We start from the raw sequence: 14,800 nt of genomic DNA, 5'->3' as shown, positions 1-14,800 counted from the left end.
TCCATAGGATGATCCTAGCCCTCTGATCTATGTAGGAATCACATATTATTATTTATGGAAACCTCTATAGATCTGAGGGCTAGGATTGTCCTAAGGAAAAGATTTTTGGGGCACAACCAATGTAAGTTGTGTTCCATCACATGGATGGTTTAGATCATACTAAGATGTGGTCCGTACAGTACAATCTGAAAAATACGGGATGATAAGGGCTTACACCATATAAAATCTAAATCACTTGGGTTTTTACGGGCACCCGCTGGTCCACCCAGCCCGGCCCAGTTTTGACGGGACCCGTACGGGCCGGGTCAAATTTCAAACAGGTCACTAACTAGTGACCCGGACCCCGTAAATTACGGGTGGGCCGGGTGGACCCACAGGTCCAGGTCACTTGTTGCCAGGTCTATGTATTATTTAAAAAAATGTGCGCACGCAAATAAGTGTCGAATTAGCAAAGTTACAACAAGGCTCTTGTAATTGAGAGAAGAGAGAGGTAGAGACCGAGAGCATCAAAGTGCAGGAGGATTAATAGATCTTTTTACGCGCTATATTATAGGTGACACTTATAATAGATTTACGAACTAGTGGGCATTGCAGAGACACTGCTAACAATGAATTCGCCTAATGGATCCAATTCTGATGACGAACAACTCATGTCGCATGGTAGGGCTATGGCGTCGCTTGATAGGATTAGTGCGGAGTTAGATCTTTTATATATGGGCAGAAGCTAGACTTGATGAACATCGAGCTAGCTCGTTTTAGGACAGACATGGAGCTCTCTCGTCTTAGGACACAGTTGGAGCTTGGTGAGGCTAGGACAGAGTTGGAGCTTACTGGGGTGAAATTCCAAGGAAGTGATTCAGAAAAGAATTGTGTGGTCTGTTTGGAGGAGTTCTCTATTGGGGAGGAGGTTAGTGCATTCCCTGTGCGGATCTCTTTCATACTAGTTGCCTTACTCAATGGATGAAGAGGGGAAAAAAAATCATGCCCTATGTGTCGTTTTGCAATTTGATCATTCATTGAATTGAAATTTGTTATTTATTTATTTATTTCATCCATTTTTTGGTTGAATTAGATGGAAATTAAGCTGATGTGTTCCTAATTGTCACTAATAAGAATGCCGTGAGAAAAGATTCAAGGTTTTACTAGATAAAGAACCTTCATGGATATAGATTAATAGATCATGTGTGAAGTGATCGGAACCATTAATTGCATAGATGGCCCATAGCTCATTTTACTCGAGAAGTCATGTTGTAATAGGGTGAGATCACCATAAAAAACGTAACAAACACGATGGTTGTAGTTCATGTGACAACATCAATTCCATGGTCAGATATTTCCACACCGCTTGTTTGATATTTCCACACCCCTGATTTCCTCTTGATTTTAGGGCGTTGCGCAGGAGGTTCCTCTTGATTTCCACATCCCCTTATTTCCACAATCAAAGGACCCTCTTTTAAGGGGAGTGATAAATCGACCCCCTCAACTCGACTCAACAAGACTTTTGTCTCAAACTAGTTCGGGTCGGCTAAATGAATCCTTTAGAAAAAAATTCATAAAGAAAATGATAAATCAACCCCCATATATCTTAAATCCACCCCATATGTGTCTTTCTCTCTCTCTAACTAACCCTAAGGGGAGAGAAAGACACATAGGAGGTCGATTTAAGATATTTGGGGGTCGATATATCACTGCTCCTTTTAAAACCTTATGGCCTTTGGAGAGACCAAAATCACAGAAGAAGAAGATAAGGGAAATGAGCAATCTCTGCAGTGTGTAATGTTTGATTGATGGCATTCCTCATCAAACTTGCCGTAAGGATAAAGAGAACACGGTCTCTTCTCTTCCCTCTTATCCTACACCCTATCCTTCACCCCACACCCTCTTCTTTTTCCCGACCTATCAACTATTCCTCTGCAAGTTCAAAATCCTACCTCCATAATGACCCTTTCTCACTTCTTGAATCCTCTCCCAACCAATACTACGACGAAACCAGCGATTTCGAGGACAATGGACTCGAAGCTTTCGATTCTGAGGAATCGGATCTTAATGGGTTTCTAGAATTACTCTTCCAAACGAAGCAATTTTCCTTTGAAGAAGACTCCATGACCTTTCTAGAAGCGTCCGGTGTCCGACTCACGAGAGATTTGGTTTACGCCGCGCTGTGGGAGTTAAGGAATGATTGGAAGTCAGCCTTTTTGGCTTTCAATTGGGCTCAGAAATGCGTTTCTGAAAGCCTAAGGGCTTGGAATTTGATGATATGGACATTAGGTAAGCAGAGAAAGTTCGATACAGCATGGCGTTTGGTGCGCGAAATGCACCAGTCGGCCATGGTTACCCGCCAAGCATTGCATTGCTTATACATGTCTCCATTAAGGAAACCTACTTAACAAAGGAAATATGATGTCCATCGATTAAAATGAAAGTCTATCTCCCGGGAAAGTCGACAAATTAGTCAAGACTCCTAATAAAGTATGTTCCCTACTAAGGTTATGGACTTCTCTCTATAAAAAAGGGACCCTCACACACTCATAGCAGGACATTCACATACATGGAAACACATCCTAGCTTCATCTCTTTCCTTTCACCTTTACGGTGATACCGATTTCAGACTTGACTGTCGAAGTGGCCGCCCAGAGCCACAACTCCAGATCCGCTATCACTTTTTCTGTGAATGCAGTGTTCTCATAGGGCATCTTTACCACTGCTAGATCGTACGAGTAGATTTCGGCATCATCAGGCCCCACTAGTTTTTTGGGCTCCATATTCATGCACGGCTGTCCACCATATAATTTCTCCATCATAGCAACCACTGCTTGTCTCAGGGTTAAGTTATATCTTTTGGAGAAGAATTATAGGGCAAAGCCTATATTTAAGTTGGGCCCCACTGTATTTTTATAGATAGGTAGATTTTAGAATCTTGGATTTCCTCAAAATCCTAGATGTAAGATGAGAGAAGAAGAAACCGTCCGTTGTTTTTGGATTTCTCACCCATCGAGCAAAAGAGTAGAAGATTGCATGTCCCCTATTTTCAAGTCTTAGAAATCTCGGGATGGGAGAGAGATTTCTAAAACTGGGATTTATTACTTAAAATAAGGATAATGATAATTTTACTCCGCTTTCTAACTAAAATCTGGAGTCTAATATCCACTTATCCAAACAGCCACAAGCTTTTCTGAATTTTGTGTGAGAGAGACCCATTAGGAGACTAACAAGAAACAATACTTTGCGGTTTCTAAAAAGAAAAAAACCTAGTTTTAGTCTAACTCTGTGAGTGGAAACCCTTGGCAGTTTCCAAAACGTGAAAGCCTAGCTCCTATATATACACAAGTTGAATTGGACTGTAATTTAGTTTCAATAACCCCAAAGATAGAAACTGTGTTGAAACATGGTCAAAGTGGAAGAGGATTAATGGATCTTTTTACACACTATAGCACACTAATAACATATTTTCTAGCAAATCCGTGAGCATTGCAGACGATCGGATTCCGATGATGAACAACTCACGCCACTTTCTCAAGCCATGAGAGACTTGTAGCATGATCTAGCTATGAAAAACTTGTTGATTGCTCGAGTTATGGTAGATTAGGGCGGACTTAGCGCTTCTTCGGGCTAGGGCAGACTTGATGAACTTGCTCATCTTAGTGCAGACTTGGAGGAGCTTGCCTTAGTACAAACTTCCAATTGTAGGCTTTTCTAAAGTTATCCTACCTCTTTATCTTCGAACAATGTGGGCCCAGGTGATTTAAAAAAAAAGAAAGTAAACCTAGGTATGGGCACCATATAATGCATATTTATTAGAAAATTTATTGAGGCCAACACTGTTCGAAGATCCAATTCATTAGGCTTTCCCCCAAAAATTATCTTTACGGGATGATTCCAATTCATCAATCTTTTATATGGTGTCTTCCGTCTATAGATTGGATGGTTAGGATCATCATTGGAGATATTTTTTGGTGGGGAAAGCTTATTTACATCGGGGCCAAACAAATGAACGGTTTGGATCTTCGGAGAAGTTGGGCCTAAGTATTTAAAAAAAATACGTGTCAGCACCTGAGAAATTATATCGTGGGTGGCCGTGCATGAACAGTCAGTCCAAAAATGAGTGGGCCCCACATTTTTTGGGTGATCCAAACTATGCATTTGTTGGGCCCTAATGTAGATATGGTGTGCCCTAAAAATCTTCTCCACATGATGTTCATGACCCTAGATTTGTGGAGGTTTAAAATTGACGGCACATATGTAAATCTCTGTAGATTAGAGGGTTAGGATCATCCTATGGAGAGGATTTTCTGGGCACATCCTCTTTAGGCCCACTGTATTTTTGGGCTCCACGTGCATGCACGGCCACTTACTGTTTATAATCTCGACCTCATATAGCTTATTTTGTAGAGAGAGAGAGAGGGTTTTGCTAACGAGTGCCCTAAAGCACCTATTTTCGTGCACCCCCACGCATATATCCTCAAACACATTTATTACTGGAGCAACGATTGTAGTCGAGATTTTATTTCCATAATTACAATTTCAACAATAGAGGCTTGGGTTTGGTTTTTACAAAAATACCCCACCATGACAAAATAACAAGATTACCCTTATCTCATAAAAGATAACGAAAATATCCCTACTTAAATCTCATGAAAAATGACAAAAATACTTATATCTCATAGAAAGTGTTAAATATACCTATCTCTTCGGGAAAAAAAAAAAAAAAACTCATATATCATGGAAAATAAAAAGACCCTATCTCATAGAAAATGATGAAAGTACCACTCACTCATAAAAATGACCAATACACTTATATCTCATAGAAAATAATAAAAAAGACCTATCTAATGCAAGACAATTTACATGGTGGACGGCTCTGCACTTACGTGCAACCCGAAAAAAATACTAGTGGCCGCATTTTTTTGGTGATCCAACCATTCATTTTGTTGGGCCCTGATTTTATTCTCTAATTCAGATCTAATTTTATTCTCTAATAAAATCTTCTCCATAGAATGATCTTAACCCTTTGATTTGAGAAGGTTTAAAATGGACACCGCAATATAAAAAAAACTACATAGATCGGGGTTACGATTGAAAAATATTTTCTGGGCACACCCCCAACAAATGAAAAAAATACGTGTGCCGACATTGTTTGGGTGGGTGATCCAACCATTCATTTGTTGGGCCCTAATGTAGATAGTGTGGGCCCGTAAAATCTTCTCCATAGAATGATCTTAACCCTTTGATTTGAGGAAGTTTAAAATGGACACCACAATAAAAAAAAATGCATAGATTGGAAGGTTAGGATCGATGAACAAAATACACTATCTCATAAAAATGACAAAATACACTATCTCATGAAAATGACAAAAATAAACTTATCTCATATAAAATAATAAAATATTTCAATCTCATGGAAAATGGGTTAAGGTACTTTGGCTATTATCTTTTATGACATAGGGGTATTTTTGTTATTTTCTCATAATAGAAATGAAATTGTGGGAAACGGTTCTCTAATAATAAATGTGTCTTGAGGATAAAAGTGTGGGTACATGAAAATAGGTGCTTTAAATGCTCCTTAACGAATGCCCTAAGGCTCTGTTCACTTGTGTTCCCGGGAAAGCAAATCCCTAGAAAACAACCTCTTTTTTCCTTGACAAGACAGAATTCTGGTGTTCACTTGCTTTCCTGAGAAAGTAACAAGCCTAGGTGGAAAATGTTAAATAATGACATGGAAATTGCAAAAAATGATGTGGAAATGTCTCTTTTCTCACAAGTGTGGGAAACCAAATCCCACTATTTTGGTCGGATTTGCTTTCCTGGGAATACTAGTGAAAAAAGGTGAGCAAGCAGTTTCTCGGGAAACCTTTTCCTGCATAGTTCCTACACACGAGAACAGGCGTGGGAAACCTTTTCCTACACAGTTTCCTTGGATTTCTTTTCCTAATGCCACGTCAGATTCCCGGAAAACCTTTTCTTTTCCTTTCCCGGGAAAACAAGTGAACAGAGCCTAAGGGCACTCGTTAGCAAAACCCAAGATGGATTAAAAAGGGGCGAATTTATAGCTCCGAGAGAATACACCAATCCTTTCTTATCCCTATAGAAACCCAAATACACCAGCATAAGTTTGAACAATTGCAAGAGAAGCAGCCATTTGTTTCTCTGTGTGCTATGCTTTTACTTCTCTTTGAGTTTTGCTATGATTGTTATGATCTTTCTTCAAGAAGAAATTAGAAGTTAAGAACTACTTCTTTGTTTCTTTGTTTTAAAAGAGACTTTTTGGCATGTCAAAAAGTAACCTGTTTCTTTCTTCAACTGGCAGGAAGCGAAAGTGACCATTGATTTGGGCTGTGTGATTTAGTTACAAACACCTCAAAAATAGATAATGTGTGGACACATGATCAAAGTGCAGGAGGATTAATAGATCTTTTTACGTGCTATATTAAACTTATAATACATTTACAAACTAGTGAGCATTGCAGAGACGTTGCTAATGATGAATTCGCCCAATGGATCGAATTCCAATGATGGACAACTCATGTCGCATGGTCGGGCTATGGCAAACTCATCGCTTGCTCGGATTACGGCGGACTTAGAGCTTGTACAGGCGAGGCTAGACTTGATGAACATGGAGCTTGCTAGTCTTAGGACGGACTTGGGGGTTGGTTAGGCTAGGAAAGAGTTGGAGCTTGGGGGGAAATTACAAGGAAGTGATTCAGAAAAGAATTGTGTGATCTGTTTGGAGGAGTTCTCCATTGGGGAGGAGGTTAGTGCAATTCCCTGTTGCATCTTTTTCATACTAGTTGCCTTACTCAATGGATGAAGAGGAAAAATTCATGCCCAATATGTCGTTTTGCAATTTGATCATTCATTGAATTGAAGTTTTTAGTTTATTTTTTTCTTCCATTTTTTCTTTGAATTAGATGGAAATTAAGCCGATGTCTTCCTAATTAAGAATGCCATGAGAAAAGATTCGAGGTTTTACTAGATAAGGAACCTTCATGGATTTAGATTAATAGATTCTCTCTTAATTGAAACTTCGCATGATCTTTATTACACGTGAAGCTTTGAGGGGTTTGGGTTTGTTGATATGGTGGGCCACTACCGGTTAAACCATTGTCTTTGGGCCCACCAGATTAGATTATTCTGATTTATTAATCACCTGCTCCTTGATGAATGATGATAAAGGAAATAGGCCAGAGTAGCAGTGGCCCACCAGATCAATAAATATAATCAGGAACAAATAAAGTGATATGCTTTAAGTTACACAAACCTGTGTTAGGTATCTAAAAATTTTATAAAAAAGGCTACCCTAAAAAATTGCAGCGGTTGGACAATCTTGGCCGTCCAATAAGTGGACCGATTATTCCATTTTTTACTTAACACTTACAATCCTATCAATCAGATAATTAAAATCATCATATTTGTTGATTTTATATTGTGGTCCACATATAATCAATTTGTTGATTTTGTATTGTGGCCCACACACATTGGGCCCCACTATATGGAGGCAACAATCATCCGATAGTGCCTCGCTATATGGAGGCCCCCACAATGGGGCCCACTATATGGAGGCAACAATCATCCTATCTCCATCTCACCACCATCAGTTTAAAGAAGGGAACAAAGTTGCAGATTCCCTAGCTAATGAGGGATGCACTCTTCAACGTAACCGGGTCTTCCATTGTCGGTCTCAAAGCTCATGGAGCTACTAGATGTGATGCCTTTGGCCTGCCGAATCTTCTTTACTGTAGTTCGGATCTTTCAGTTTCTTCTCCTTGGATCGACATGGGTCCTTGAAAGCCAAGTGAGCCGGGTGATGAATTTGCGTGAGGCCATCAGTTGGGCTCCCCTGTTTTCCAAATGCTATATAATTTAGGTCTGCCCCGGGCCTTCAATTCCTGTTTAAAAAAATAAAAAAATCAGTCATCTTAGAGATCTTATATTGGCTTTAGATCTTAGTGAAAGTAAGATTATTTGACGTTAATATTATTTGCAATATAAGGCAACCATGGAGACCATTAACTATTTATAATTTGGGACTTGCTAAGCAATTTCACCAAAATCTATTTCGCGGCTGGCTTTTGCATATGAGAACAGCTACACCGGTTGACTATTTGGCAGATTTTGTCTTACTAATTTAATTCATCTGAGGTGGCTATTCTATCGTGCAAAAGCCAGCCACAAAATGGCTTTCCACCAAATGGCCTAGCAAATCCCAATATAAGGACTTGCTAAGCAATTTCGCGGCTGGTTTTTGCATATGAGAACAACCACACCGGTTGATTTTTTGCAGGTTTTGTCTTACTCATTTCATTCATCTGAGGTGGCTATTCTATCATTCAAAAGCCAGCTGCGGAATTAGGGCTGGGAATAAGGTGGGGTGGGGCCGGATGTTGCATTCCCTGTCCCGCGTCAAGGAAAATTCTCCGTCCCCACCCCATCCCCGCTTCGGGGATGGCGAGGAATCCCAATCCCCCGTCCGGCCCCGTGGGGAATATCTAATCCCGGTCCCCACCCCGCACACTATTCTCTCTGTTTTCTCGTTTAAAAAGAGAGAGAGCGCTCTAGAATCCTTAATTTGTTAAAAAGACCCAAATATAAAAGAAATGTTTAATGTTCCTAGTTTTTCTCACATAAAAACACTAGTATTAAATTATGATTGTACTAATAATAGCTAGCATATTGAAACGGGGCAGGACCAGCTCCATCCCTGTCCCCACCCCTACTACGGGGAATTTTCAAACCCCCGTCCCTATCTAAATCGGAGAATCCCCACCCCGCCCGGGGTGGGGGCAGGGCGGATCCCCGTTTTCACAGGTGAAATTGCCAGTCCTAGGCAAAATGGCTTAGCAAATCACATATTGATATAATTGTTTTCATTGGGCTGATAATGTTTGTGATGTGAAAAAATAATTTCTTTCTTAAATTTATACAAGTGATGATATAAATCTAGAGATTTTTGGCTAATAAAAACCCGTCCCGACCCGACCGAACCAACCTTGGAAACTATCTCGGGTAGGGTCGGGCTTATGAATCTAGGGTTTCCTCAGAGAAAACCCAACTCGACCCGAGTTGCAACCCTACACTCAACCATCCACTTTGGGATACAAATGGTTAAAAGCAAGTGAAATGTGCGGTTGGTAGGCAATCAACTTAGAAGATGAGTCATGTCATCCAACGGACGTGATCTTTGAGTGGGATAACCCACATTGGTACCCGATATTATGCTTAATAAATCAAAGAGCCTCTTTTAAAACCCTATGGCCTTTCGGGAGACCAAAATGACAGAAGCAAGCTGCGAGAAGAAGAAGATAAAGGAAATGAGTAATCTCTGCAGTTTGTAATGTTTGATTGATGGCATTCCTTATCAAACTTGCCATAAGGATAAAGAGAACACGCTCTCTTCTCTGCCCTCTTATCCTACACCCTAACCTTCACCCCACATCTTCTTCATTCTCCCCACCTATCAACTATTCCTCTGCAAGTTCAAAATCCCACCTCCATAATGACCCTTTCTCACTTCTTGAATCATCTCCCAATCAATACTACTACGAGACCAGCGATTTCGAGGACAATGGACTCGAAGCTTTCGATTCTGAGGAATCGGATCTTAATGGGTTTCTCGAATTACTCTCCCAAACGAAGCAATTTTCCTCTGAAGAAGACCCCATGACCTTTCTAGAAGGGTCCGGTATCCGACCCACGAGAGGTTTGGTTTACGCCGCGCTGTGGGAGTTAAGGAATGATTGGAAGTTAGCTTTTTTGGCTTTCAATTGGGCTCAGAAATGCGTTTCTGAAAGCCCAAGTGCTTGGAATTTGATGATATGGATATTAGGTAAGCAAAGAAAGTTCGATATGGCGTGGCGTTTGGTGCGCGAAATGCACCAGTCGGCCATGGTTACTCGACAGGCATTGCTTATCATGATAAAGAGGTGATTTTTTTTTTCCTGAGTTTTCATTACCAGTTTTTGGTTTGTGTAATGGGGTTTCATGTGGATGTTATAATGTTTTTGAGAGAAACTCTTATATTCAATGCTGGGTCTTATTCAGAACTGAGGAATTTGGATTTTAGAATTGTTTGCTTTAAAGATAGGAGTAGGTTTGTTTTTAGTTTAGATTGAACAATATTTATGGGATTTGGTTTGGGTTATGTTTCTTCTACTCCATTGACTGTGGAATCTGGCCAAATTATGATTCCTCCCGTTCATTGTTATCTGTAAATATTTGGCATTTTTTCCTTTTCACTTCTTCATTGTCAGTTTTGTCGAATTCTTTTCAATGGGTAACTTTGCAGAAAACTTCATTTCCATCGTTTGAGAAAGGTAACACTTCTATTAATCCCAAACAAAGTTGTAATACAAGTATATGAGGACAAAGCATCCTACAGCCACTTATTACAACCGCGCTACGCCTCTGAAACCTTAGCCTGTGAACCCACCCACCTCTCTCCTTCCAGCCCTTACAAGCAGTTAGTCTCCACCTCGATCTTGTCCGCATCCTCCTTCACCAAACGGTCAGCCACATCATTCGCCAATCACATCATATGGAAGAACTCATGCTGAATTATCATACGTAGTCTCTTACTTCCGTGATGACATTAGCCAATTCCAAAGGGCTCGATGCTTTGTTCTGAGCCCGTGCCAACACATTTGATCAGTAGCCTTCAATGATTAAAGGTCCCAATTGGTGTTTCCCATACCATCTAAGACCACACCGCCTCATTGGAGCTACAAATGCTGGCTAGACCGCAGAAGGATGGATTATTATTGCCATTTTCCTATCAGAATATACCATCAATTATCGCTCTCCCGGGTTACCTTATGGAACTCCCATTGAAGTTGAATTTTATCCATCCGGCGGGAGTTAGTTTCCACTTGGGAGAAGCTATTGTCCTTGGCGTTCTCTTGTGTATGGCCGTTTTCCAGTTCCTTAGAATATTGCCCGTTGTGTAACACGACAAAACTTTTCCGTTCCTTCCCCCAAACGATCAAGTTCACTTTAATTTTGTTTATGATCTTCCCTAAGCGGCTTTCTTTGTCCTCAAATATGTGGCTGTTACTTTCTTTACACAAGTGTCAGATGATAGCAAACGGTACTAACCTCCATAGGATTCATCATGCTATGCCGAAATGTCCTCTGCTCCATTGTAATATTGTCTCCTTAATAGCGCCTCAGGATACACTGAGATTCCGAAGCTCCTAATGAATATTTGCCATATCCCATCAGCAAAAAAGTACTGCAATAAGGTGTGATCCGCGGTCTCTTCCTCAATTTTACATAAGATACATCCAATCGCAAGCTGGAACACTTTTCTTTTTAGCCGCTCGCAAATATTTACTTTCTTTTTCATCACCGTCCATTTTATAGAAGATACTTGTTTCCTTATCATCATTGTGTGATACAAAGTTCTCTAATCTTTTTGGCATTGGGTTAGTTATGTTAGGGTTGTTTCCTAGTGAAATTTTCACCTTAATCGTTTGAGTTTTGTTTCTCAAAGGTATGCAGCTGCAAATGATGCAACCAAAGCCATTAGAACATTCCATGCTATGGAGAAGTTTAAAATAACTGGAGATTTGACATCATTCTATACCCTTCTTCGTGCTCTGTGTAAGCATAGGAATATTGAGGAGGCTGAAGAGTTGATGTTTCTTAATAAGAAGCTTTTCCCATTGGAAACAGAGAGCTTCAATATAATTTTGAATGGTTGGTGTAATATCATCCTTGATGTGATTGAAGCAAAGAGAATTTGGAGAGAAATGTCCAATTGCTGCATCACGCCAGACGGTACTTCTTACACCCACATGATTTGTTGCTTCTCGAAGGTTGGCGATCTCTTCGACTCACTGAGACTTTACGATGAAATGAAAAAGAAAGGTTGGGTTCCTGGCCTTTTGGTGTATAATTCACTTATATATGTGCTAGCAAAAGAAAATTGTGTGAAGGAATCACATAATCTTCTTAGTAAAATTATAGAGATGGGTCTTCAGCCAGATGCAGCCACTTACAACTCTATCATATATCCTCTGTGTGAAGCGAACAAACTAGATGAGGCATGGGATGCATTGCATGACATGATTGAGAAGGGATTGGATCCAACCATTGGAACCTACCATGCGTTTGCCAAGGTGGAGAATATGGGTGGAACCTTGAAACTGATTAATAGAATGAGAGAAGTTGGATGTGATCCAAACAGCTACACTTTCCTCCTAATATTTAATAAGTTCTTCGGATGGGGCCAACCTGGGTATGTTTTAAAAATGTGGACTGAAATGAAAAATCATAATGCTGTCCCTGACTCGGAACATTATATTGTACTGGTGGAAGGACTGGCAAGATGTGGATGGCTTAATAAAGCTAGGGAGTTTTACTATGAGATGAAATCGAAGGGATTTTCTGATGATCCTAAGCTCGAGAAGCTCTTGAAGGGGCCGGAAACAATTAATAAAAATTATAAGGGAGGGCAGGGGAGACACAACGAGGGAGGTATCCATGTACAGTGTGGACAAGGCAACTGCTCAGGGATGAATACTTCGAGGGCAATCAAGGAAGCAGACTCCATTCTGTTGCCCAAGACTGAACACGAACAATCACCCAGTGTGAATACGGGGATCAAGAGGCCAGCATCGAGAAACAGAAATTGGAAGAATGACAAAGCATCTCGAATAGGGAAAGAGGCAAGAGTTTCATCTACTTAAATATTTGGCATTGTTTTTTCCTTCTTTGTCATATGTCGTATTCTTTTCTTTGGACAATTTTGCAGAGAACATTCTCTTTATCGTCATTGTGTGATAGAAACTTATATAACCTTGTTGGCATTGGATTCTTTTTTGTAATTATTGTTGTTCCTAGTGAAATTTCAATCTTAATCATTTGAGTTTTGGTATTCTTAAAGGTACGCAGCTGCAAATGATGCAGGGAAAGCCATTAGATCATTCCATGCCATGCAAAAGTTTAAAGTAACTGCAGATTCAACAGCATTATATACTCTTCTTCTTGCTCTGCTTAAGCATAATAATATTATGAGGCTGAAGGAGTTTATGATTCTAAATAGAAAGCTTTCCCCATTGGAAATGGAGAACCTCAACATAATTTGAATGGGTGGTGTAATATCATCGTTGATACGATCGAAGCAAAGAGACTGGAGGGAAATGTTGAATTGCTGCATCATGCCAGACGACAGTACTACTTACCCCCATACGGTTTGCTGCTTCTCGAAGATTAGCCATCTCTTTGACTGAATGAGACTTTATGCTCAAAAGAAAACGTAGGGTTGGGTTCCCAACTCCCGGCTCTCTGATGTACAATTCTGCTATATATGTGGTAGCAAAAGAAAATTGTATGAAACACATAATCTTAGTAAAACTATAGAGATAGATCTGCAATCAGATCCAGCCACTTGCAACTCTCATATACTCTCTTTGAAGCAAACAAGCAAGATGACGCACTGAGCAAATTGCATAAACATTGGAACCTACCATTGTCTGCCAAGGTGTAGAATATGGAACCTTCAAAGTGAGAAAAAAATGAGTAGTTGGTTGTTTTCCTAGCAGAATTGATTTCCTCCTGATTTTTAATAAGTTCTTTAGATTGGGCATTTTAAAAATGTGGACTGGAATGAGGAATGGTTATGGAGTCTATGACCCGACACATTATATTGTACTGGTACTAGGACTGGCAGCATGTGGATGGCGTAGTAAAGCTAGGGAGTTTTATTGGGAGATCTTGAAGGGTTCTGAACAATAAAAATTACAGAGGGCAGCGGTGGAGTCATGGCGAGGAAGATATCCACACCCAATGTGGATAATAAGGTGACTGCTCAGGGATGAAAACTTTGAGATCAATCAAGAAAGCAGACCCCATTGTGTTGCACACAATCTGAACACGAACAATCTGTCAGTGAGAATGCCGGGATAAAAAAGCCTGCACAAAGAAATAGTAATTGGAAGAATGACAGAAAATCTCAAATAGGGAGGAAAGCAAGAGTTTGAAGCAAAAGTGAATTACATTGTATTGTGAGAGTCTGTTGGGTGAAGTATGAATGGCCACATATTAGAATGAAGCAGAGTGGAAGCACATTTATTAACTTGTATAGGAAGCTTCTATCTAAATGTACGTCTCTCCTGCTTTCTTTGATCTCTATGAAGATTGTGCTAGCCTGGCCTACTTTGTTTTAGTTTTCTCTCGATTGATTCAGTTAGAGAAAGTGGGCGTGGTGGAGTTGAAGTTTGATTCATGAAGTACTCTATGTTAGTAAATTTTCTTGATGGCCCACATGGCCACATGAATGTAATTGCAGCTTGATATGCCATGAATTGGAATATTTTCTGTAGCTACAGCAATTTATTCTGCTTCATGCCTTAGCATGTCTTGGTTTTTTTTTTTCCTTCTGTTTGCTCTGAATTCTTGTTTCTGATTGCTAGTATTTTTTTCCTTCTGTTTGTGAGATTGCCCAATTGCTTGGCTGCCAGCTTTTTGTTCATTTCTCACTTCGTTTTTACGAACACTTGAAGGTATTTGTGATGCACTTAAACAGTGAGAGTAATCCATGGCCCATCCATCCCTTCTGAAGGTATTTGTGATGCACTTAAACAGTGAGAGTAATCCATGGCCCATCCATCCCTTCACACCCTTTCAAAAGATCACTTCCTGAAATTGAGATAGTTTAGCTGAGAGTTTGAATGAAGTGCTTGTCTTATGTGTGCAACTGATTATTTTGTTTATATTCTTCCAACAATTCTCGTTCTCAGACTTTCAGTGCGGGCAAAACTGGGGGAACAGAATCACCTGAAGCGACTCCTCGGACTTTCAGTGCGGG

General features: G+C 40.1%; 1 protein-coding gene across 1 annotated transcript; it reads left to right on the top strand.

Annotated features, from left to right (window-relative positions):
* Window positions 1-1,757: 1,757 nt before the first annotated feature.
* Window positions 1,758-14,343, top strand: LOC143849516 (Tetratricopeptide repeat (TPR)-like superfamily protein). Its single transcript, XM_077358575.1, has 5 exons — window positions 1,758-2,379; window positions 6,453-6,643; window positions 9,337-9,917; window positions 11,483-12,659; window positions 12,878-14,343. The coding sequence occupies exons 1-5, from the start codon at window positions 1,788-1,790 to the stop codon at window positions 12,893-12,895; spliced, it is 2,559 nt and encodes an 852-aa protein (XP_077214690.1). The 5' UTR covers window positions 1,758-1,787; the 3' UTR covers window positions 12,896-14,343.
* Window positions 14,344-14,800: the final 457 nt, after the last annotated feature.

The sequence above is a fragment of the Tasmannia lanceolata genome, unplaced genomic scaffold (genome assembly GCF_043159265.1).
Source record: "Tasmannia lanceolata isolate RefF3 unplaced genomic scaffold, GAP_Taslan_0.1 ptg000018l, whole genome shotgun sequence".
NCBI classification, from domain to species: Eukaryota; Viridiplantae; Streptophyta; class Magnoliopsida; order Canellales; family Winteraceae; genus Tasmannia; species Tasmannia lanceolata.
This window is presented reverse-complemented; position numbering and strand designations above follow the sequence as displayed.